Consider the following 25,071-nt stretch of genomic DNA (forward strand, 5'->3'; position numbering starts at 1 on the left):
TGAATTAAGCTCAACTGCAACACAGAGTTCGTGTATATCATAGCTGCGTATTACATCTGCATTTGACTGTTATAGCTGGAAAAATGTGTGCGAGCTGTTGACATACTGTCTGCGAACAATCAGTCAGTACAACAGGAGGTAAATAAAAAAGCGTGTGTGCGTCTCAGCAGCTGACGGATTTGCAAATACAATCCTTAGACTGCCAGGTTAGCAATGACAGCCCGGGTGAACTCGTCGCTTGTGGCATAGCCCCCCAGGTCTCCAGTGCGCACCTGTTGCAAACATAAGGACAGCTTGTTACTATATGCACAGCTGCAACAACACATGTCCACATACAGTATGACGGTCTGCATGTCAGAGAGTCTTTGAAAACTGCAGTCACAGAATACAAAAACAATGTGATCACAGAGATGTGTACTTCTAGAAAGCAGCAGTTTAATTTCCCTGGCTCTGTTCTCGTCTTTTTTTCGAATATTTTTTATTTTTAAAGCAAATCAAAACATGTCAATGAACTAAACCTTTATACCAGAGACGGTTTTAATGTACTGAAACACTTTGGAATATTAATATGAGAATACATTGCCATTGTACAACATGCATCAATTAGAGTTCAACTATATTATCATCATCCAAAACCCAACAGTGATTATTAAAAGAAGACAGAATGTTATTTATTCAATACTGCATCAAGCTTCAGAATTCAAGTATGAACTCCCTGTGAAGGATCTGAGATCAAAAAAGGACATGATACCATTTACTGTTGTTTATACTGTGGTGGTATACAAAATTTAGAAAATCTGCAACATTAAGTACAGTTAGAACCAATATATTACTTTATATCTTATTATTTGTGATCAAGAGCTACCAACAGTAAAGTCTCTGAAACTATGACATAGTGATACAGAGCAAAGATGAAGTGGTGAGACGGAGCAGTCAGTGTTTCACATTCTTACAGCATCAATGTCATGAAGAGCAACATTATTACACAAAGCTTTTCTATAGGAGTCCTTGTTAATTCAATATAAAAATTACCATTTCACACAGTTTATTTGTTGTTATAATACCCAACACTTAACAGATAATCTATAGTTTACCAATTCATAATTCAACATAATGTTGATGCTGTGCACTGCTGCTCTCACAATGAATATTTTCTAGCTTTATGGACACTCAGAGAATATCTGCAGCTATAAAACTGTAGAATTATTTAAAAACTGTCTTGAAAGTTACACCACAGTCAGTGGAGCAAATCCTGAAAGTAACCATTTTTGGTTTTCTTTTTTGTTTTGGCAGAAACGTTTAAATATTAACAGCGTTATTAATATCACAGTAAGAAACATGAATATTGCAGTAACTCATAATTTTAGGTGCTTTTTGAGTTTACAGCACTGAACTGGCAGTTTTGTTAAAAACATTAAAACAAATATGTAGTTCAGGAATGTTCACACTGTATATTGAGTTACAGTAACAGTCAGCTTTAAGATGTTTCAATTATGAGTGATGAGAATGTCAGAAAAAAAAGTGATGCAGGTTGGTGGCGAGCAGCTGATACAAACTATTGATAAAGGTGGTCTGGTTGTTTCTTTACAGACAGACTCTATCAATGTTTGATAGTAGAGAGGTAGCCTGGAGGTGGACGAGGCTGAAACACTTAGACAAACGACATGCACAATGACATGGAATGAAATAGAGAAAGAGATGGTCTGATGGACAGTTACTATGAGTAAAGATGTAAAGACGATAGGGGAGGAATGGGAATCCTTTCTTGGTGATGTACAACAGGACCTTTGGTATTAACCATACACATTAGGATGCAACTGATGGCACAACTGTCATCTTGCAGTGAGAGGGGAGGTGAGTCTTAACATGCGTCCAGTTCATGTTAAGAACAATGTCCAGATTTAAAGGAAAGTCAGTGAGGAGTGTGATGAAACATTCTTAGTAAACTGGTCGGTGACGCAGGTTTTCCACGACAGCACCCACAAAGTCGCTGGTGGTAGAATAACCGCCAAGGTCTCGTGTCCGTACCTGGGACGTGCACACAGATACACACAAACACACACAGGGTAATGGGGTACAAGGAGAGGAGGGAATTAAAGCAAAGGGGAGATGGAGAGGAAGGGCACTTCAGACAACGTGCAGGAAAATTCTGCTTTCAACTGACAGACATTCCTTAAAAATTTAATTCCTCACAGTCACACAGTTGCCTCAAACTCAAACAGCTTCTGCCACCTCTTATAGAAGAAAAAAAAATCTGTCCTGAAGCTGTTGTTGCTGAAATGCTTCTTTTTTTAGAGCTGAACTGATCGTGCTTTTATCTGAGGGACTAAGGCCGGCCGACTGCATGCTGGTGTTTGTGTCAGTGTATGTTAGTGTCAAGGTGGAGCAGGTGCAAAAGGCAGTTAGTCCAAGTCAGTTCAAAAGAAAAAAAGAAAAAAAAAAAGACTGGTTGTCCTGGAAACAAAAGCACATACCTTGCACATTTATACAGAAAGGAAGGAGGAAGAGACATGCCAAAGTAGAGCTAAAGTAAGATGCATGAGCATATACACAATCTAAAAAAAAAGTAGTCTCTCTAACATACTGAGGTGTAGTTTGCAGGCTGTTAGATGAAGGTATGTGCGGGTCAAGAACTGCCATCATTACAGTTAATGTGCTGCATCGCTAGTATCAGACTTACATGCCTGCAGTATTTTGACACTGACAAGTCCTATTGGCCTCACATCTCTGAGGCAGAACCACACATATTTAGTTGGCTCTGTTGTGCTAACAGAAAACATTCCCTCTTAGTGTTAATGCTGTTAATGTTGTCTGGCATGTTTAAGTCAGGGCAGCGTCTTCACATTCACAGCCTGAATGCACCTGTAGGCACACACTAAGTTGAATTGACAAGTAACGCACACACACTCACCTTGCCCTGTTTGATGACCCTCTTGACAGCATCTGACACCATGTTGGAGTGATATTCAAGGCTGCAACACAATACAGTGACAATGAAGAGGTGGCCAGAACTGTCTTGTAGACATGACAACATCACACATCACAAACAGGCTGTTTTCTAAGCCTTGGGGGTGTTACGGTCAGAGGTGGGTAGGAACGAGTTACATTTACTCTGTTACATGCACTTGAGCAATTTTTTTGATCTGCCAGCGGAGGTAGTAACAAACATGCAACAGAGGCGAGACAACGTTTGTGTGAATGGGTAAGCCGGCAGCGTGGAACAGGTGTGTGACGTTCTGATGACTTGTTAAGAGTCGAAATCAACTGACTAAATCAACCGCCACTTCTTGGAGATGGTAAAGAATGGCCCGTTGCTTGAAAGGCTATAGATAATAAGGTAGTCGTTTTCTTTACTTTTTGACATAACAGAAAAGGTCTGTTATTAATGCACATGCACACAATGTTCTTATTTGTTAATATCTTATTTATATAGAAGTGGTGCCTTTTTTCATTTTTCTTCATTTCTAAAGGTTAATCTATTTAATTAATTCAGCAAGTAATTTTGTACTCTAGCTCAAGTAGTTATTTTGATTACTACTTTTACTTCTACTTGAGAACTTGTTTTTGGAAAGTACCAGTACCTTTACTTGAGTACAGTTTTTGGCTACTCTACCCACCTCTGGTTATGACGGACCATGACAAAGGATTATGAGGTACGGTGTGAAATGCCGCCTACTTCTTACTACAAGACCTAACAGGTTGACTCACTTGAGGTGCCTGAGCATGTTAGAGGCACTGAGCAGCATGGCTGTGGGGTTAGCGATGTTCCTTCCTACAGCTTGTGCAAAGGGGTGGCGGGCACCCTGAAAGAGAAGACAGAGACAGGAGATCAAGAAGGGCTGAGTAATTATTAGTAGAACTGATACCTACACTCAATTACTTGTTAAGTTACTAAATGCTACTAGGATCCAGAGCTCCCTTAATTGACTGTCTTCCTGTGCAAAGTGTCACTCTGCCCCCTACGTTCAGATTATGAAAGTTAATAATAATTAGGGATCCTACATATTTAAAGAGCATTTTTTTTTTTACAAAAAATAGAAAAGCTTAAACATTCGAATATTTTACTCAAATTTGGCCATACATCCTCATCTAAAGTATGAACAACTAAATCTAAACAGACAAAGTGGAATAAAACTAGCAAGACAGTAGAAAGGTCAGAGGAAACTCACAGTCTCAAACACAGCATACTCTGCACTGTAACTTTCCCCAGGAACAACTCCGGCTCCTCCAACCAGCCCTGCTGCCAGGTTATCGATAATGTTACCGTACAGGTTGGGCATCACCAGCACGTCAAACTGGTATGGATTTTGGACCAGCTACAGCAAAGAAAATACACAAGAGGTAAATAAATGAAATGAAAACCTAATCACAAAGTAATTTATTATTCATCTAAGTCAGCAGAGTGAACTGAGAAACTGTATATACCTGCATGCAGCAGTTATCAATGATTATGTTCTCATATTTGATTTTGGGATACAGTTGTGCAATCTCTGCACAGCTCTGCAGAAACAGGCCATCCGCTAATTTCCTGTAACAAGACAGAAGATGAGGACAAGTGTTGCTTTAACTGTAATGCAAATCAAGACCCAAATTAACACTATTTTGAGAATTAATAGAAGACAGGGAGAGCTTTTCTACTTCCTTACATGATGTTGGCCTTGTGGACAGCGGTGACCTTGTTTCGCCCCTTCTTGGTGGCATAATCAAAGGCGAACTTGGCGATGCGCCGTGACTTCTCTCTGGTGATGATCTTCAAACACTCAATCACACCGGTCACACTCTACAGAGCAAGAAGAGGGGACATTCATTTGATACAGTCGCTCTTATTTAAGTACGACTAATCCATGGTGTATGAGAATTAAAACATGTTAACGTTTTAGTCTTCCCCATGACTGAGCAATAGTTCAAAAGAAAACCTTAATTAAAGACACAAACACATTGTGCTATTCCAGAACCTCTGTCAGAGTGATTGATCTTTGTTTTCATACACAGTTTAATGCTGGCCAAATCTCCAGGTGTTCATGGGAAACCTCCCTCTTCAAAGAAAAAAGGCCCATCCCCTTTTCATATGGTTTTAAAGCCACTGTTTACCCTTGGTGATTGCAGGGAGGAGGAGTGTTGTTTACCTCATGCTCCAGGGAGCTGTACTCCCCCTCGGTCTGCTCACGGATGATGACCAGGTCCAGGTTGTTGTGGCGAGTGCTGTAGCCCGGCAGGCTGTTCACATGAACCACATTAGCGAAGAGGTCCAGTTTACGCCTGGGGAATGGATAGGAAGGTAGAGGTATTAAAAACAAACACAAAAAACTAAATCCACACACAATAATCCACAACTTGTTTCCCGGTTTTACCTCAGTCTCATCTCATATGAAGCCAGCTCCCCCTTGAACTCCATAGGTGTGTGAATCTTTCCTGGATGACCAAGCATATCACAAACACACACGTTAGGTCTATTCCAATCTATTTAAATCCTAATAGACTTTATTGCCGCCTTCCAAATAACAATGTTTTTGCTGTTATTGATCAGAGGTGGATTATAGCCCTTTTTACACAGAGATCTCGCAATACCGTGGCAACTTATACCCTTCTTTACACCGCCTTTGTTTTAAACACTGAACAAAACAATGACGGCATATTGCCACCCCAGTGCCTGATTTTGGATAGTATGCCAGCATTCTGCAAGCAAAATGGCATGACTTGTAACACAACAGTGCTGGCTTTGTTTCACAAATGCATCAGACAGCGCTTTCTAAACAATGGCATAACATGGCAATAACAACCATTTACCATCTCTGTTAGATAACAGTTGATCTCGTCCTCTGCTTGGAGGGTAAAGACCTTGAGGACCTTGTTGTCATCAGAAATTTTCGGTGACTGTTTTCTGCTGCTAGCTGTTTTGTAAATCGCCCACTTGTGTGTCGAACACATAACAAGTTGTCAAAATGTCACAACCCTGTTCCATCCTGCTGCCTCGCTGGCTCACTCTTTTTTCCACAGATTTTGATTCGGCAATGTTACTACCTGCTCAGAGGCAGAATAACAATGACGGCCTATTCCGCCTTTGTACTTAATATACAGTACAGGACGGCGCAATGGAGTAAAGGCGCAGCAGTGACATCTTGAATAGACTGTGTAAAAGGGGCTTACATGCAGAGACAAAAGAATAACTGAGGTTACCTTTCATGGCCACTTTGTTGGTCTTCATGGAGGTCAACACCTGCTCCAGCTTGTCCTCACTGGCCATGTTCTGCACCTCGCTCAAGTGGAATTCCTCAAATTCTACTGGGACATCTCCTGCCTGGAGACAAGATAAACAGATGTCAACTTTAAGAGTTGTTTTAATCAAATTTTAAAGATGTATGCCATCAACATACTATATATAAACGCTCAATAACCCTAAAATGAGCCAAGAGTGGGACAAAAATTAAATATCAAATAGGGCTGGGCATAATGTTGATATAATATCATTATTATAATGTGTGACTATTTACCATCTAAGATTTTGTATATCGTTATACTGTGTTTTTTTCTACTCATAACTTAATGAATAACTCAAAATGCCCCTCTTTCATGTACCTTGAACACTTCCTTGACAGCAGTCATGAGCTCAGGTCCCACTCCATCCCCTGGCACCATGGTGACCTTGAAGGTAGCATCAGCGCGGGCCGGAGGGGCTTCTGGGCTACAGAGACCAGCAGACACACTCAGTGGTCGAGAGGCCAGCTGCTGCCACCGGGGGCTGCTCAGGCCCTGAGGATGAGAAAGAAGACAGTCACTACAATCACAACATGCTGGTTACACCATGAGACAACGTAATATCGATCACTCTGAGTTTTTACCACAACGTACTAGCTATCCCTTTATAATCTCTGGGTATAATGATGATTCACATATTTTCTGGCTTGTGACCCTGAAAACAAAGCAGCGTTTGCAGTTTGAATATGCCAATGAAATCTGAGCAAATCCAATGATTGTCCCATCTTTCTATCTAATTTTAGAGGCCTGGAAAAGGACAAGCGTCCAGGATTTCACAAGAAAAAAGCAGCGACTTGAGAAAACAACTACTACACAACTGTGTTAAGAGCTTAAACAAACAGTACATTAATCCATTATTTGATCATCAGAAAGTGTATCTGCAACCATTTTGTTAACTCTGTATTCTTTGAGTCATTTCTGCTTTTTTCCGTTTTATAATTTGGTGAATTTAATATTTTGGTGTTTCAGACTGTTGGTCAGACAGATTAAGACATTTGGAGATGTTACATTGTGAAACAGTATACGTTACTGACAAAACAAAGAAGAAATAAGAGAAAATGCCTCGTTACACCTCATATTTAACGTGAGAGAGATAAATCAGGCTAAGGTGAGCAACAAAGCAAAGAGCAATATTATATGAAAAAATGTTCTTTGTGGCAATACTGGATTTTTAAAAAAAGATTTTTAAATCAATGTCAGATCAAATTGGCTGGATTAGCCAAAAACAGATATTCAGGTCTGGTTATTTTACCCACAAAGAGTTAGGTAGGTGAGTTTTAAGAAAATGATCTAGATCACAGTATGTAATGACATTATAACATAAAATAACATACAAAAACTGACAGAGAATGTTATCCATATTGGCAACAAACTGCAAACCTCTTGACTCCCACTGACATTTAAGAAACTGGCAAGTGAGAAAACTGAAGCTAACACACAGTTATCAAACCAGATGCATATTATCTGAAGGGAACAGGCAAACAGACCTGTTATCTACTCTGCTCTTTTCAGGGCAGTCAGCTGATGGTTAGCCCCAGTAAGTGATGTGCTGTTTCCATATGAGTGGTGAAGTAAATGCTGGTTTGTTAATGACAGGGAGGTTACCGCTGTCAGGGTTAACGGAGTTAGCGTTAGCAAGTTGCTTTAGCTCACTAACGTTATCTCATGTTTTATCTATAGACGAGTGACGACGAGATTTTTTCTCTCGTTCACCAGCTGACAAGACAAGATGGAGCCACAAAAGTGTCAGTTTTTATCTGAAGGAGCTAATTCAAACCGAGTATAAGTTAAAGATGGAGGCTCGTGGTTAGCAACAAGATGTCACAAGCCGGTGAGTCTGGCTCCTTCTCTGACAGTTTATGATGACATGGCGCTTGAGGTGAACAAAAAGACAGCTTAAATCACAGCACCTCCTCTCTTGTGTGTAAAATACGCTTGTAAACACCATCCATGCACTCACCTTGACCAATGTTACCAAGCTTCCTCTCAAGGCGGCCGCCATCGTCACGGGCATGCAGCAACTGACTTACTTCTTCTGTGGTGTTGGAGAGGGAGAGCGCTGTCTATGGGACAATAGAAGAAGAAGAGGAGGAGCTGCTTTGTTACAGTGCCCCCAAGCTGACAGGGCGGTTATTGCATAGCATGTCAGGGTGAAAACTACCTCCTCCTCCACTGGGGAGTGTCTTGCTCGGGGACACTTCGGCAGACAGATGGTAGGTAGCCAACAGGAGGGTCAGCTTACATGATAAGGTCATATCACATAGCCAGTCTGAAACATGTAGCCTGTTCTCTTGTGTTGTTGGACACTGCCACCACCGAAAGGAGACCACGTGAGGTGTATGTTATAGTCTAAACAAAAAGAAATGTTTCAAGCCACAATCTGCACAGGTGACAATTATGATATCCATACCTGTGCGTTACACCTGAGGGATAAAAATGCCCACCAGTAGGTAAAGAAACATCACATTTTCCGGCCTCCGTGTTTCATTGTAACACCCTTCACAGTCCCATTTCTTAGGAGAGAAAAACACACACCCACCCACACAAAATCTATATTAATCAAATTTTGCAAAATATTTAGATCTCCAACTAGAGGTTGGATAGTGTATTAGCACAGTCTCAGAAAACAAGGCAACTCAGACATGAAAACTGTCATTGCACATAAGCAGGGAACAGTTGTCGGTTGCAACTACTGTGCTCCCTTGTATGGGTATAATATCACTCATTTTGAAAGGTATTTTATAAAGAGTTATGATAATGTTGATAAGCATTGAATGAACATTGTCGGTGAAGATGGTACTGAAGACAGAATGGAAGGAAAAGATAGAAATACATGGTGAAGTAGTCAGAGAGGTGTATAAAACAGGAAGCCATACAATATTTCGCAATACATTGATGTTGCAATAAATACACTCATTGTGAAGATAATACTGTTTACTTCGAGTGATTCAGAGGGGCCCTGTAACATGCCAGGGATTACGTTTTTTGTGTGTGTCAGAGCTGTTGGGGCCCAAAATGTAGTGGTGCCCCTGTGTCCATGTTTTTGCGAACAGCTGAGGATGCACATTTTCACACTCGCTCATCTTTCTCAGTGTGTTGCCTATTGCTTTTAATACTTTCTTTCAAACACCGCATTATTAAACTATTACTGTATTTTTGTGGCTGCCATGACTGTGAAATGGGTCCATCCTAAGTAGGTCAGGGGATTCCCAATCCTATTCCAGGCCAGTGATGCTCTGTCCTGACACACAGGATGACATCGTATTTTAAAGTCACCATCATGACGTTGCTGATCAGTGATCAGCTGGCTCCCCTCTGACATTTGTTAAATAGTCCTCCTTTACCTTGTTGGGCTTTTAATTTGGTTATTCATGCTAGCGTAATTTTTTCTGAGGGCCAAAGCAGCACATTTAAGAATTTGGGGAAATTTTGCCCTGAGTCGGGCCTCTCAGGCAGTCCCTCCTCTGTGCACAAATCCCTCCTGCATGGTTTGCTCCTCTCATATATTATCATTACATTCAAGCCACAGAGCTAAGCGGCATTTTTTCTGAAATATAAATTCTTTGCAATCTTTGGATTACCAAGAGGGTCTTTTAACAGTACAGTGGCAACGACTCTATGCAGTTAAAGAGGTTGTTTGAATTTGTTGAACTTGAACCTGAGCTGTTGGCCCAGAATGTGTCACTACTTAAACAATTTAGGCAAATAGTACTAAAATATATTGAGTTTGATAGAAGTACTTTATCAATTTGCGTATATTGTACTACTATAAAGGCATCACTGTTTCACAAGCATCTTTGAGTTGAACAGACTTAAACTTTTAACCTATAGACCACACCACATCATGAGCATGAGCACATGAGCACTGCAGCACTTTAAGAACATTTAAACATTTGGCTATTCTTGTATTAAACTTAACATGTTACCTCCAATCAATAAGCATTCAAATCAATTTCACCCTTTATCAGTTGCCTCTAATCTTTTAAGTAAAGTCAACTTGTCCAGAGGCCTGTATATGAAGCGAGTTCAACATATGCAGGATATCTTTTCGATATCTGGCTTCACTAAGACAACCACGCTAAGCAGTCACACAAAGGGGGTTATCAACTCAAGAAGTACTACTAAGAACTAATACACACATTTTTTGCAGTGATCCCTCCAATGTGGTTAATAAACACTTGATTGTTTCATATCAGCTGATATCTGAAAACATATACACTGACACGGATATATCTGTGACAGGCCAATATCAGCTGACAATATTGACCTACAAATATATCAGTCGGGCTCTGATATTTATGGCAATAAAAGATGTGAATGAAGATGAATTTTCATTTGTCTTCTGTGGGTGTTTTCATGTGAACTTGGATCCCTCAGATCAATTTTAGGAGTACTTATGGTTCACAGGTTCCACGTTTTATTTTGTGTCATGCAGTGATCATCTCGGTTTAGGTGGTCTTGACTACAACACTGCATATTAGGGCTCAAATTCCTTATCAAAGTTGAGATGGCTGCCAGAAATATATGTCAGTTTAAAATTTTGAGGTGATTCAAGTTCAAGTTTTTTATTGACCACACGGCTAGACTGGTGGAATACATTTCAAGTACAGATGGACTGGCTGTGACAATACACCACATACAGCACATAGAAGAAGAAAAACATAACTCCAAAAGAAGAAAAACATATTATACAACCTCCATACATCATCATAGACAAGGAAAAACATAGTGCAAACACATCACATCACATACTTAGAGTTCAATAACTGAACAGCCCAGAGGAAGAAACCTCCTACCATGGGGGAGATGTTGGAAGAGATGGTTAGCTGGGTGGAAAGGATCATCTGTGATCTTTCTTGTTCGTAAAATGGTGCGTTGTGTGTATACGGAGTCCAGTGTTTGCTGGTTAACTTAATTAATGTACTGATTTAAAACATTTGGTTTTGTACCGAGGCACGTTTGTGGATGTGTTGCATTATAAACAGAGTCCAGCCTACAGTATGATTCTTTATTGTGCGTTTTGATGTGTTTCCGTACCATACAGTGATTGACAGTGAAAAGATGCTTTGGACTACTGCTGTGTAAAACTGAACCAGTAGACTTTGTCTGACTCTGCATTTTTGAAGTCTCTGTTAGGCTTTATATGAGATATGAAAATGTTCATTATCAGTTACGTCCAATGTAATCTTTCCAATCTTTCTGCCCTAATAGTTGAGATTAGGAAACAAAACATAATCTTTTATCAAGATGGTTAGAAAAATATTTGAGGATTGTGGAAATGTTGTTAGATGACTTTTTTTTTATGTATCTCTAGTTTAGGTTTAGCTCTGTGACTCAAACCCAATGAAAGCACGTGAGAAGCACTGTGGTTAACTTTGCCAATTGGATTGGTGGAGTTTAGAGATGGTATAATTGCCTTATAGCCTGAAAGACAGTACTGAGGGATCATTAATCCCTGCAGCTGCAGTGCATGGCTAGTGGCTGTCAGCCGCAGCGTAGTATCTGAGTTTACTATATATGGGCAAAGCCAGGCAGAGCAGGAGCTGCACTCGCTTCCGTGTTTGTGTGATCAGGGAGTGCACAGCCGGGGGAGCTTCACTGTCTCCACTGTTTCATTCATTTGGAGGAGTAACGCTAAGCGAGTGACCAGAGGAAAAAAATGTCGTATGAACTGAGTAAGGCTGTTTATCTTTTAATGGCAACCGTAACGAGAAAATGCACCGAAAGTCTGATTTTGGGGCGGAATTACTCCGCAGACAGTCAGCCAGGTAGCCCCGTAGCCAAGCTAGCTAGCCTCGCCCATGGCTGCACGATTTGACAACTCATCTCGCCGTATGAGAGAAAAATCCTGGCGTTGGAAAATTATTGTGTTGTATTAATTGTTCACTCGTTTCTGACGGGCTCGGTCTGCCGTGAGGACGGGTTGGTCCGAAATGCAGCTCATTACAGCAGACAGTGTGTTCGAGTTAGCGTTAGCCCGTCGAGCTAACGCCTGTCAGGAAATAGTTTCGCTCACATCGCATTGTTATGACATGCCCAGACAGAGGTGGGCTGACTCGTCGGGCACTTGTGCCGGAGGAGTCGTTAGCTCACAGAAACTGCTTAACGAGCGTGAATGAAAGGGTTTGTTTGACTGTGGCTTTTTAATGTCGAGCTGATGGAGATGAGAGCTGTGCGAAAGATAAGTAGGTTGTGATTTTTGAGCCTATGCGGAAGCCGAATAAATGCAGCAACCTCATCACAGCTATCTTGGTGGTGTCTGAATAGCTGATGTCCGACTGATGTTGATATTTGGGGCTGATGATGATATTAGGAGGTAAAAACGGATATTATCAGCCGATATACAAACACGATTGGCAGTGATCCCTCAACTGTTAAAATCAAACACTTGTGACAAAGGTGTGTAACTACAATAAACCTTATTGTCAAATTATATTACTACATTGACACAGTAAACGTCACTGATTTTATTAATTATACATTTTCCCAATCATCTTTTTCAGCTTCATAATATCTAAAAAATATATCTGTGATTGGCTAATATCGGCCGATGATATCAGGCAACTGATATATTGTTCTGGCCCAGGAAATAACCCACATTTGGAAACCTCTTGTGTCTATATTGTAACAATGTCAAAAGAGATGAGCAGTTTTACTTTTCAGGTTAAGAGTGATGCATAAAGCTAAATAAATATTGATACCACCTTGTTGTATTAAGGCAAAGCATAGCTGATCTCGTGCCATCTTCTTCTCTTTTAGAGAAACATTAACCTCTCTTGGACGCTGCTGTGACGGCTCTGTGCTAAATTGGTCTGAACAGCGACTTGACCAATAAGGACAGACCTGGCTGTTTGGTCAAAGTATCTCAGTAGTCCTGACTAATGAAGAACTAAGTGATGCAGATTTAGCAGCTTTGCAGCACATATCCTCTTTTATAACTGTAGCGGTGCAGAGATATTATTAGATATCAAGATGTGAGTCAAGTGCGGTGCAGCTTGTAAGATTTCACGCTCTTGTTAGGTCATGTTGCTCTACATGTGCTATAATCTATGGAGAAATAGTTCAATTTAATACTGTATGTTTGTCATCTTTTAATAAATGTCTTCTTTTTGTTCAGAACATGTATTCGCCAGTCTCCCACAGATGGAGAGGGGAGTTTCAAAAGTCATTGGCGGGGATCCCAAAGGCAACAACTTCCTGTATACCAATGGGAAGTGTGTCATCATCAGGAACATTGATGTAATTTTCCATCTTCTTAAGAGCTATATTTAAAAAGTATTATTTATTTCTTGCAACCTGGGCTCTGTTTTGGCTGGCATTCATATTATTATTATTATTATTATTATTATTATTATTATTATCATCATATGATGATGTTTTACTTACTATTAATAGTACATTGCTTTGACTGTACTTACTTTTTTAAAGAGAACGTTAGCATCAAGCTCGAAAGCATATTTTCACTGACCACTGACCTTAAAGTTGAATGTTTAGTGCACTCTGACCACGTCCAGTATCCATTAGGTGTGGTCATGACTGTATGGGCACACTCTAAAATCTGACCAGCACCGTGCCCGTTTGTGCTGGCGGGACGTGGCAAAACAGTAGAGACTATTGACTCATGTTATCATCATACCTTGTCTTTCCAAAGTCAAATGGAAATTGTACGGTTTCTGTACTGTCTCTGTTGCTTGCAAAGAATTGTTTAGCATGTTTAAAATGTAGCATTTCTTACATTTAACTGTTTCTTGACAAGCGTTATCTATAAAAATATCAATACGTATCGATTCTAAATATTTGAAACTGCTTCAATTCTCATTAGTATACATTAATACTAGCTGCATTTTTTTTTTGCTCTCCCCTCCAACGAGTTGACACATGCACAGCTGCAGTGCCCACGAATCATCATTTATCATTTAGTAAGAATCTAAATTTGATGCCCTGAGTGTTCGTTCAAATTATTCTTGATCAATAATTCATCCTCACCAAAAACAGCCTCTCCACTACCTGCTGCTACTTGTTGTCAGCTGATAGTGTCCGTGGTTATACCTGCCGCCTCTTTTCCACCTGCACTGCATTAAAGAGTTAAACTCAATCGACACCACATAACATGCGGCACAGTAGCGAGGTCAGTTGGAGCACAGCCTCTGTTGCAGCTGTAACCACACCTGTGGATGACGTCATGGTGTATTGAACTCTGAGTACAGTGTTCAAAAGTGAGAGCTTCAAACACCATTGGTCAGCTGTTATTCAATTATTCTTTAACTAGGAAGCAGTTGTTTAAAATGTAATGAACATTGTTAAGTGTCAAATGTAACGAGTAAAATTTTATCACAACCAGAAGGAATGATGTCCAAAACTCTTAAGAAAAAAAGGTCCAGGTTAAAGGTAACACCTGCTGATGTCGCACATGTCCTGTCTTTTACAGAACCCTGCTATAGCAGACGTTTACACCGAACATGCCCATCAAGTGACAGTTGCCAAGTATTCCCCCAGTGGATTCTACATTGCATCTGGAGGTAAATGATCCGCCTGTGAACACATGTCAACAAATGTGAGACTATAGGTGCCACACTATTGTTAATGCTCCAATTTAAAAAATACTCCCTTCTTTCTGGTATCACCCAAAAGTCTCTTTCCTGCCACCAACTCATCCAGAATGCAGCAGCTAGGCTTCTTACTGGTTTTAACAGACAACATCTCTTGTCCTAGCTTCTCTTCACTGGCTCTCTGTCCGTTTTAGAATTGATTTTAAGATTTTGCTGATTATTTATAAAGCTCATCTGGGTCTTGCTCCAAGTTACATAACAGAAATGTTGACCCCATTTGAGCTTTAGGTCCTTGTGTGGGGCCCTTCTGGTCATTTCAAAGTCGAGGCTCAAATCTTAAGGTGTGTGCACTTTTGCCGTCAGGGCTGCTCGACTTTGGAACGACCTACCTGAGGAGATAAGGCTTGCAGAATCAGTAAAATCTTTTAAATCACTTCTTAAAAACCCTCTTTTACTGAGCTGCTTTTAGGTGAAGTCACCCTTTTTCTTAATTCCTTTAGTCCTTCTTTCCTTTAATTCAATTGCTTTATCTCTCTAATTATCTATTAATTTATTATTATTTATATATCTTTATTATTTTTCTTTTTACTGTCTTAAATCTGTTTCTAATTCCTCTTATGTGATGCTGTCTTCTTACCGTCCTCTATTAGTTTTATCTATCCTAGTATTTTATTAGCATTGCTCTTATGTGATTTTGCTTTCTTTTTATCGCTTTTACTCCTTTTTACTCTTTTTTTATCCGTGTGTGTGTGCTGATCGTGCGCGGCGTGGGATGGCATTGGTCGTATTTGTGCTTTCTTTCTTTTTGCCGTCGTGTTTTAACTTCTCCTAGTTTGGCTTGACTGTTAAGCATTTATCCTGTTATGTAATCTTCCTAAGTGTCCTGCTTTTGCTCTGTCAAAGCACATTGTAAACTCTGTTTTTAAGGGGCTCTATAAATAAAGTTATTATTTTATTATTATGATTATTATTGTTACATTATAAAATTATTGTTTCTAATTCCTTCAGATGCATCAGGAAAGGTCCGTATCTGGGACACCACCCAGAAGGAGCACCTGCTCAAGTACGAGTACACCCCTCTTTCAGGCAAGGTCAAGGACATTGCATGGACAGAGGATAGCAAGAGGATGGCTGTTGTTGGGGATGGACGAGAGAAGTGAGTATGAGGGCAGTGGGTATTTAATGCATGTTCAGGAAATGAAAGGAGCCTTATTAAACTCAACCATGACTCAGCTTCTCCAGGTATCACACTGATTAAGGCCCACTGTGTCCATTGTTTGCTTTAGATATTTTTTATCTTTAACTTGGTGTTTTGAAGGAAGTATATTTCAGTTATCTTTTGCTTGATGTAATGGCTTTGTATATAATATCAACAGAGTGTTGCGCAGTGTGTGAATACTGTTTACTGTACATCAGGAAAAATATATATATATTTTTTTGCTTCCTCTCTCAAATGTCACAGGAAGCTGTAACTGTATGCGTGTCCTTCTCTCGTTATAGGTTTGGGGCTGTGTTCCTGTGGGACTCTGGCTCCTCAGTTGGGGATCTTTCTGGCCACAGCAAGTTACTCAACAGTGTCGACATAAAGCAGAATCGCCCGTACCGCATTGCCGTCGGCAGTGATGACCAGACTGGTTCCTTCTTCGAGGGGCCTCCCTTCAGGTTCAAGTTCACACTAACTGTGAGTAACACTGATAATTACATATTCTTGATGGGTATTCTGTGCAGCTTTTGGAAAGGGGTGATGTTTAGACAAAGTAGTTTGAGCCAAGATGATTTTGTAAGACCTTTCACACCAAGTAAAGTCATGTAAGTTGGAACAAAATGTTGGCCTTTAGCAAATGCAGACATAAATGTTTCTTTTACATTAAACCAGCGGTCTTACTTTTAGTACTGATGGTCATTTCAAGTCTCTCACTCTGCTGGTTTTGGACAGTGTAGCCTTGTTTGTCTATTTGCATATTACATAACCCACTTCCCTCATAAATTCTTGGAGAATGCGTGAGCTGCATTCCCACTATAAACATGTGAATAATTTCTTCTACCCAAACATCATGATGATCTGTTTTTAGAATTCAGTCCACAGTTGGTTTCTCAGTTTACAATTTCAGATTACATTCTGTAATGCTGACTTTGGCTGTGATAGTTGCATTGAAAGTATGTCATACAGTGGGAGTGTAAGCCCGAGGCCAATGTTTTGCTTTTCTTTGTTATGTATGATTGTATTTTTAATGAAATCATAGCATTTATTTGTGTCTTAGAAACCAATTATTAGTTGTTGTTATTAGTCAAGCAGCATCAGCACTCCTCTGAGGCCATGTCCTGCTGTCTTGATGTTATTCTGCTCATTCTGCAACTCAATGATTCAACTGCTCCAGACATGGTAGCAGAGGAGGCTGAACAGTACAGTATGTGCAACAGATAATCTAGATTCCAGACACACATGTAATTTTCTCCAGGAACAACATGCATGCTGTGGCTGGTCTTGATTGGTGCTGTTCTTGCAATTAGCATTGCAGGGCATTTTCGGTGAAATTGTCCTTTCTCCTAGCTGAATTTTTGATTTATTGAACCTTTGCCTTGGTAAATAAGGGAGGATTGTGATTTTCTGTCAGTCTTGAGGATGACCATGACTGATAAATAAAAGTTCCATTTGCCAGTTTGACTAAGATGCCATGTTGTATTATCTATGATAACAGATTGAAAGGCTAAGGTACTGTGCCAAATAAAATGGAATGAAACTAAAATGGACTGTATATTAATGTGGTCATTTTTTTTTCCTTCTGCCGCTATAGCGTCACTCCCAGTTTGTCAACTGTGTTCGCTTCTCTCCAAATGGAGAGCGGTTTGTCTCAGCTGGTGGTGATGGCATGGTGAGTACTGGATTACTAGGCTTGGCCATTTGACCATATTAAAATTTCAAAGCAAGATTATCCTCTGCCAAAATCATAAGTAACTATCACTGTGATATTATCAGAAATAATACAAATGTAATCCAGGGATTTCTCAACCTAAAGTGGCAGTTTTTATATATTAAAACTTCACTAAAACTGAAAGTGTTGTTTTCTTAATGAGTATAATTTCCACAGATTTTCATCCATGACGGAAAGACTGGTGACTATATTGGCTCACTGGGTGGAGAGAAGTCCCACAATGGAGGAATCTATGCTGTAAGTAGTTTTTATATATAAAATAAAGAAAAAATTAGTCTGTTCAGTATACTGTGTATTTTGCCAGTATGTCTTGTTTGAACTTGACCAGATTTTCACTACAGTTGTTAACCTCTTTGTCATCTTCTGTCCCAATTACTTGCTTAACTGGGTAGGTTTAATTTTTCAGGAGAGCTAGTTGTAGTCTCAGCTGCCATGCAGACTGTATGTGTGTGTGGACACAGAAAATGCTTTTTTCCCTATTCAAATGAAGGATTGATTTACTGATTTGATTTTTCTGTTGATTTAGTTGTTTTCCACATAACTTTGTTGTTTCTGAACATTTATAGGGCACTTTGACAGTCTTCACACAAAAAAAATTGCAACATTGGTGCCATGTGTATTAATATCATAGTACTTTTCTTTTAATCTCCTCTCCACTCTAAATCCTGCAGGTCAGCTGGAGCCCTGACAGCTCTCAACTGATCTCCGCCTCAGGGGACAAGACAGTAAAACTCTGGGATGTTGGTGCAGGTACGGCCGTCACCACCTTCAAAATGGGCACTGATGTGACAGACCAGCAGCTGGGCTGCCTGTGGCAGAAGGACCACCTCCTCAGCATCTCCTTGTCAGGATACATCAACTATCTGGACAAGAACAACCCTGACCGACCCATACGCACCGTCAAGGTTAGAGTTTAAAAATGCTGCTCCTGGTATTATTAATAGAGCTCCTTGAAAGTGATACAACCATGTGTTAAGTTGCTAAGAACATGTTGATATTGAAAATGAATGACCAGACATTTGCAAGCATGTATTGACATTTGTAAATAAGAATCTGCAAATTATACGGATGTTTGTAGCTATGTACTGGAAGGTGCACATACAATCCAAGAGTTGTAAATGTGTAATAATAAGGAGCTTGTGGTTCATATTATTTACTGTTATGATGTAATGAGTTTTGTTTGTAGTTGGCACCCACATTATGTCTGACAAATTGTTACAGTGCTGGGATTAGTAATTAAGACAGTGGTTTTCCATTCAGAAACTGTGGTCAGGGTGCCAAATCGCACAAAATGCCAATTTTTACATAATGTGGCTTTGAAATGTAACAATATATACACACAGAAGCTAAAACACTACTTTGTCAAGAGTGTTACATTTTGTATAAAGCGCTGTCTGTGAGCTACTTTCAGTGGATTGTTGAAAACAACTTGGGCCTGTGACTTGGAGATATTATCATGAGGAGGGCAGTACGGCAGAAAATGCCAGTCACTGTAAATCAGGTTATTACTCATGTGGCTCTCATCAGATTAATGTGCTGCCGCTGGAGGTTAATATTCTGCATGAACGGTTCTTATGTGCCCTTGTAAGTTTATCTAAAAACATTTACTTGTTCATTCTTCAGGGTCACAGCAAATCCATCCAGTGTCTGACAGTTCACAAAACTGATGGGCGACCTAACATCTACTCGGGGAGTCACGATGGACACATCAATATCCTTTTACTGATCAGTTGAACCAAATAATGATTATAAAGGTCACTCAGTGTCCTGTTAGTCAAAAAAGAGCCCTTTGTACTCTATGTAGATGGAGCACAAACTGAGCACATGTAGAGTATGTTGACATCATGTTACAGGTAACTAATATAATAACTCTAATGCTAACTACAGATATTTTCCTGCTGGAATCCTTTTCTATATACTGTATGTAGTTGTATCAGAATTGAGTTGCTGATAGAAGGTTGTTGTAGCAGAATAAAATGGACAGGCGGTTTGAAGGCAGTAATATAGCCTAACAGAGCTAAAATGCAAGGTTTTGCCATTGTTGGCAGCCACATACAGGTAATTTAAGAAGCAGAGTGAAGAAATTTGTTCTGAAAATGATCCAAGCAAGTCAGGTCTAATTTGGGCTTTTCAAGTGGAGATTAAACATGTACACTCTTAAAAACAGGCTGAGGAATTTTATTTAATAAAAGACTGAAAGCTTAAATGATTTACATGTAGTTGGTAGTAGTTGAGGACTTTATCCTAGCAGAGATTATTTTTCTCTAAATATGACTAGACTGTCAGCATTAAGCAACTCTTAAGAGGGCTGTTGGATTTGTAGAGTAATCCAATCATCATTAGTCTCTTAAAGTTTAAAAATTGCTTGAATATCTGAGATGAGGTATCAGTGCTTCGTGGAGAAGCCTCTGTGACACAATTTTTGTTTATAGAGAGAGGGTACTGCCGCCTCAGAAACAACCTTGATGCACTGAGGTGTGCAAGTAGTTCATGTAGCCCATGCTCAACTTTCACTGTAGTCCCTCAAACAAACTGCGTCTGTTTATTTCATAGTATGCACTGTGTTGACACTTTGCAGCAATATTAAGAATCCATTTCTACAGTTATTTTCCTTTACAATTGCCTCACATTACTGGGATGCAGACACTGGGGAGAATGACTGCTTCCGTGGGAAGGGCCACAGCAACCAGGTGAGCAAGGCGGTGATTAACGACACCGACGAGCTGGTGACATGCAGCATGGACGATACACTGCGCTTCACCAACATCAGCAAGAGGGAGTACAGGTAGGGGACTTCATGTGCTGCTGTGCAGATAACAACTACGAGATGAACTCAGTGGGGATTATAATGATTTTGTCTGTTAATGATGATGGAAGTCGATCTGTTCAGGGTGAACGTGTGGAAGAAAGCAGATTAAGATTTGTTTTGCTAATGTGTGCATGTACTAGCGCTTAATGAATATAGAAAATCATTAATGGTACTCCCTGATTTTATTACTTTATCTTTCACAAAATTCACTCAAAACACTTTTTTTTCTGTGTGCATAGAACATGTATTGATATGCAGTCATATCAATCGGGGGTGGCAGTAGCTCCGTCCACAGGGATTTTACTTGGGGACTGGTAGCTGGAACTGTGTCAGTTCACCTCCTGAGCACTGCTGTGGTGCCCTTGAGCAAGGCACAAAACCCCTATATTTTAGCCTTGCAAGTCTTAGATGTTATGTCATGCAGGATCACTTTGATTTACATTTTGTGTTATCTGAATATCTGTTTTCTTGTTCTACCTCAAACTGGATACTAACCTTCATAATTCTTTAATTTGTCCACCTCTTAATGTTACAGTGCTTATTTATGATATGATTAACCCCAACTGCTGCTTTTCAGTGCCTCTGATGTGGTGAAGATGGATTCCCAGCCTAAAAGTGTGTCAGTAGCACCAGGAGGGCTGTCACTGGCTGTGTGCATTGAGCAGGTAATGTCTTTTAGTTAGTTTCTTTTTCTTTGGAGCCATTTCCAAGGTTCCACATAATCCACATCATCATATTTAAATCCTTTAAAGTTGCAGTTTCTGGACATGTCTTATTTTCATCATTCATCATCTGCTTTTTCTAGGTTGTCCTGCTCAAGGATAGGAAGAAAGTCTTCACATTGGACGGTCTCGACTATGAAGCAGAGGTCGGAGCTGTCCACCCTGGTGGTACCACTGCTGCGGTGGGAGGAAAAGTAAGTGGGCAGCTAAAAAGACAGATAATCTGAGAAAATGTGTTTGAGTTCAGGCGAAAAATAGCATCAGCGTGTCTAGGTGTGTAATCCATTTTAAGTAACCATCACAGGAGACAGTTACAGCACACTCTCCATCACATGCTGGTGATATTGGGTGTGATATTCATTTGTTCCTTTTTTTCCTCCTCAGGATGGGAAAATCCATCTGTACTCCATTCAGGGCAACACTCTGAAGGACGAGGGCAAAACTATCGAGGCTAAAGGGTCGATCATAGAGATGGCCTACTCTCCTAATGGAGCCTATCTGGCTACCATAGATGATAAGAAAGTTGCCACAGCTTATTCTGTGGCTGATGACTACAAGGTAGATATTTGTCTGTCCTGTACATTCTTTGTGTGGGTTTCTCAATATACAATTCCTTATTAATTGGAGCCATTGCCTCTTTTTATAATTATTTCTCACTCTTTTTTTTTTTTCACCAGGACAAAACTGAGTATTATGGACATCATGCAAAACCAGTGTCCTTGGCCTGGTCCCCTGATAGCGAGCACTTTGCGACTGGTGGGATGGACATGATGGTGTATGTGTGGACAGTTGGTGATGCGGACAAGAGGATTAAGATACCAGGTAGGCCAATCAAGTGCACATGTGCATTCACTCATGCCTGGCTTGCACACAGGTGCGCATTGTTGTACTTGGAAGTTGTTCTGTATGAGCTATACTAGTCCACTTAGCAACAAAATCCAAACATGCAGCAAAAAAACAACAGGACATTTTAAGCTGAGATAAATTATGCATTTATAGCATGTACTAGGGTGTCACGATTCGAGTTGATTTAGATTTATTATCTTCAGTGTTGACGACTATACAGTTGTTAGACTATCGCATCTGGATCTGTAAAGATCAACAGCTGGTTTTATGCCATTACAACTGTCATTCACATTTTCAGATTCTTTAAAAAAAGACGGGTATTTTACAACAACGGCTTTAATTTATCCTATGGTCTTTTTGCAGGTTAGGATAAGACAAAATTTAAAAAAATACACCAAAAATAAAGATTCCAGAGTTCAGAAAAAAACCCCACCCTTCATGAATTCAACAATATACAAAGAAAGCTAGATATTCAATTATTTGGGTTAGGTTTAGGTTAGAAATGTTTTCCTTCAGGGCAGGGGTAGACAGGGATGGATACAAAAAAAGACTGTTAGAATTGCTGATCCTTGTTTTGATTTAGGATGATCAAAACTGAATGCTCACTTTGACCGATTTTTGATTTAGAATCTAAATTGTGACAGCAACATTATGTAGAAATTGGCTTTTTGTGTGATTTGGGGCCCTCCACAGTTTCTGAGTGGAACACCACTGTCGTTAATGCAAATCCCAGGTCTGTAACAGTTTGTAGGTGCTAACTACAAACAAAACTTAAAACGTCATAACAAAGTTATGTGTTGAAAACTTGTACGTTGAAGTAAACATGCATGTAACGCTGTGATCCTACCCTCTCACTGAAGTTACATAGTGCAGAAACAAGTGATGGGGGGGTGGAGTGGCTGAGACAGAGACACCATTCACATTGGGCCACCAAAAAGATGTTGAAGCTGTTATTTTAAGGTTAAAAAAGTTACATAATGTTTCTTGATTTGGCAACCCCTGTGGTTACTAGTGGTAACAGGATGTGTGGTTGAATACAACACAGCTACTTTGTAAAAATACAACCGAGCAACCAGTATGTTGTTTACAGTGCAGCCAAACAAGCTTGAATTTTAATAAAGAGATCACGCGGTGATCTGATTTCATGCTGCTCAAGTAGTTTTCCACACAACAGCGGGCTGCAGTAAAGTTGGAGTTGGTGGTGTGCAGTCTGTTGCTCGCTGTCGCTGCTACTTCTTGTTCCATTGCTGCAACATTTTAAACTGATCGACTGACAAAAAGTGCTGAAAATGACAGTGTGTTGTTGTGCATTTGTAACTTCAGCAAATTAAACTTGTCTGTAAATGTTTAAATTTTAATTAAACACTGTGTTGAGACATTTTTATAACGAGGTTCTTCCATGCTTTGATGTCTGCAGACACTCACCGGTTGCACCATGTTAGCGACCTGGCCTGGATCGATGGTCATACTCTCGTCACCGGCTCCCATGATGCCTGCATCAAGCAGTGGACTCTTAAATACTGAGCAGAGAAACATCCACATCTCCAGGAACAAGGACTACTGTAGACTTCAATCTTTCTTTCTTTTTTTTTTTTTTAAACTGTATTTTCACTGTCTAAACGGTGTTCTATGCTGTCTGTAAACATCTGAATTGTAAATGGTTCTGACTGGGGAAAAGCTCCCATTAAAAATGATCCAAGCTATGTCTCTTTGATGCGAATAACCTCAACTTACACAGAGACAAAATGTGGAAGTAAACAATCTAACCACGAGTGCTTTTACTTCTCCTTGAGCGTTACGGACCCAGAAAATTATTTGTAAGCTCAACATTCCATATTTAATAGCTTTCACTCAGTTTTAACTGAACTGCTTGTTTGTGGTTGGGCTCAATACATCCTAACATAACGGATGAACCAAAAGCAAGTTGTTTTTTTCAACAAAATGGTGTTTGAAAGAAATGAAACCTTTTGGTTACATTCCTACAATGAGAAGTAACTGGTCCAGACTAATGTTGTTTGTCACTTTTTTTTCTCAAGTTTTTCAGGGGGTGGGTGTTCTTTTTGCTTTGTCTTAGCTTTCATACTTCTTGTGACTCACAACTCTTCCTGTTGGATTGGGAAGCAATAGTAGGAACTGAAAGAACGAAGTATGTGTACAATCAAGATGCTGTCTGTTCAGTTGAAGGTCCTGTAATGTTGCTGTGTCTTTGTTTGGGCCCATGATGCTCGTCTCACTTATTTTTTTTTTCAATGTCTTTATGCATCCGCTTCCAAAGTGGAAGTGAGTCATTAATAATGATAATAATAAAACACTTTTTATGCATTTTTCCTTTCATGCAGATTTCTTACAGATCTATGTGCAGGTTGTCCAGTGAGAATTAATTTCATAGCGTTCAGGATGAAATTGAACTGTGGGTGTTTATCAGTAGGGTTGAAAGGATGAGAGCTTCTTAACACTTTTTCCAAGACTTCTCTGTGACTGAGTTTTTAATGTCTCTCATTTTGGAAACAGTCATAGAAAGCATAATTGACTGAGAGAAGTATTCAAAATGTTACTCTTAAAAAATACTTTAATGGTCTGGGGCTGTTGTATCCCCCAGATCTTTAAAAATGCTTTAAGAAACATTTCTGATGTTTAATGTGCAGTGAATTGCTCTTATCTGTTCAATGGGAATCAAGTAATTAACAGCCTATATATAGTCTTGTCCAGGTTAATGTTTAATTCACTGAAAATACAAATTGACTGGAATCATCAAGCAATTATTGATGCCTTTTATTGATTACATCTAATTTATAGTGGTATAAAATATACATACTGTGCACAGTTATAAGTACATGTAAAAGAGTCACTGCAGGTGTACTTGATGCCACCTAAAATATTTTTTAGGAAGTAGAATGTTGTGTTGTTTTACTATCATCAGTTCCCCTTTTAACAACCTGGTGCTCAAGTATTGAAGA

The 25,071-nt window shown here is 39.7% G+C and overlaps 2 protein-coding genes across 4 annotated transcripts; one reads left to right on the forward strand and one right to left on the reverse strand.

Moving 5' to 3' along the window:
- Positions 1-109: 109 nt before the first annotated feature.
- idh3b (isocitrate dehydrogenase (NAD(+)) 3 non-catalytic subunit beta) lies at positions 110-8,277 on the reverse strand. Of its 2 annotated transcripts, none has more exons than XM_073468961.1 (11): positions 8,216-8,277; positions 6,577-6,750; positions 6,178-6,298; positions 5,352-5,412; positions 5,127-5,259; positions 4,647-4,780; positions 4,426-4,528; positions 4,170-4,316; positions 3,709-3,803; positions 2,912-2,972; positions 110-272 (listed from the first exon to the last, which is right to left on the reverse strand). In XM_073468961.1, exons 1-11 carry the CDS (start codon positions 8,267-8,269, stop codon positions 195-197), a joined length of 1,161 nt encoding a protein of 386 aa, XP_073325062.1. In that variant the 5' UTR covers positions 8,270-8,277; the 3' UTR covers positions 110-194. The 2 variants fall into 2 exon arrangements, with proteins under 2 accessions (XP_073325062.1, XP_073325061.1); XM_073468960.1 differs by lacking the exon at positions 110-272 and adding an exon at positions 450-2,028 and having other exon boundaries at positions 8,216-8,272.
- Positions 8,278-11,800: 3,523 nt separating this feature from the next.
- wdr1 (WD repeat domain 1) lies at positions 11,801-24,436 on the forward strand. Of its 2 annotated transcripts, none has more exons than XM_073468815.1 (15): positions 11,801-11,930; positions 13,373-13,494; positions 14,684-14,774; positions 15,813-15,960; positions 16,305-16,485; positions 17,600-17,677; positions 17,894-17,974; positions 18,409-18,642; positions 19,361-19,448; positions 20,366-20,522; positions 21,124-21,211; positions 21,352-21,462; positions 21,653-21,826; positions 21,946-22,090; positions 23,532-24,436. In XM_073468815.1, exons 1-15 carry the CDS (start codon positions 11,915-11,917, stop codon positions 23,636-23,638), a joined length of 1,821 nt encoding a protein of 606 aa, XP_073324916.1. In that variant the 5' UTR covers positions 11,801-11,914; the 3' UTR covers positions 23,639-24,436. The 2 variants fall into 2 exon arrangements, with proteins under 2 accessions (XP_073324916.1, XP_073324915.1); XM_073468814.1 differs by having other exon boundaries at positions 11,827-11,930; positions 19,361-19,453; positions 20,371-20,522; positions 23,532-23,817.
- Positions 24,437-25,071: the final 635 nt, after the last annotated feature.

This window comes from Pagrus major, chromosome 6 (assembly GCF_040436345.1).
Source record: "Pagrus major chromosome 6, Pma_NU_1.0".
Classification (NCBI taxonomy): Eukaryota; Metazoa; Chordata; class Actinopteri; order Spariformes; family Sparidae; genus Pagrus; species Pagrus major.

Excerpts from the sequence above, each read along its gene's own strand:
- idh3b (XM_073468960.1), bottom strand. The coding sequence starts at position 8,269 with ATGCCCGTGACGATGGCGGCCGCCTTGAGAGGAAGCTTGGTAACATTG. Across the intron at positions 5,260-5,351 it reads TCATATGAGATGAGACTGAG|GCGTAAACTGGACCTCTTCG; the intron begins GTAAAACCGGGA and ends TCCATTCCCCAG. Across the intron at positions 4,529-4,646 it reads GTCCACAAGGCCAACATCAT|GAAATTAGCGGATGGCCTGT; the intron begins GTAAGGAAGTAG and ends GTCTTGTTACAG.
- wdr1 (XM_073468815.1), top strand. Across the intron at positions 17,975-18,408 it reads ACAATGGAGGAATCTATGCT|GTCAGCTGGAGCCCTGACAG; the intron begins GTAAGTAGTTTT and ends TAAATCCTGCAG. Across the intron at positions 20,523-21,123 it reads ATCAGCAAGAGGGAGTACAG|TGCCTCTGATGTGGTGAAGA; the intron begins GTAGGGGACTTC and ends GCTGCTTTTCAG.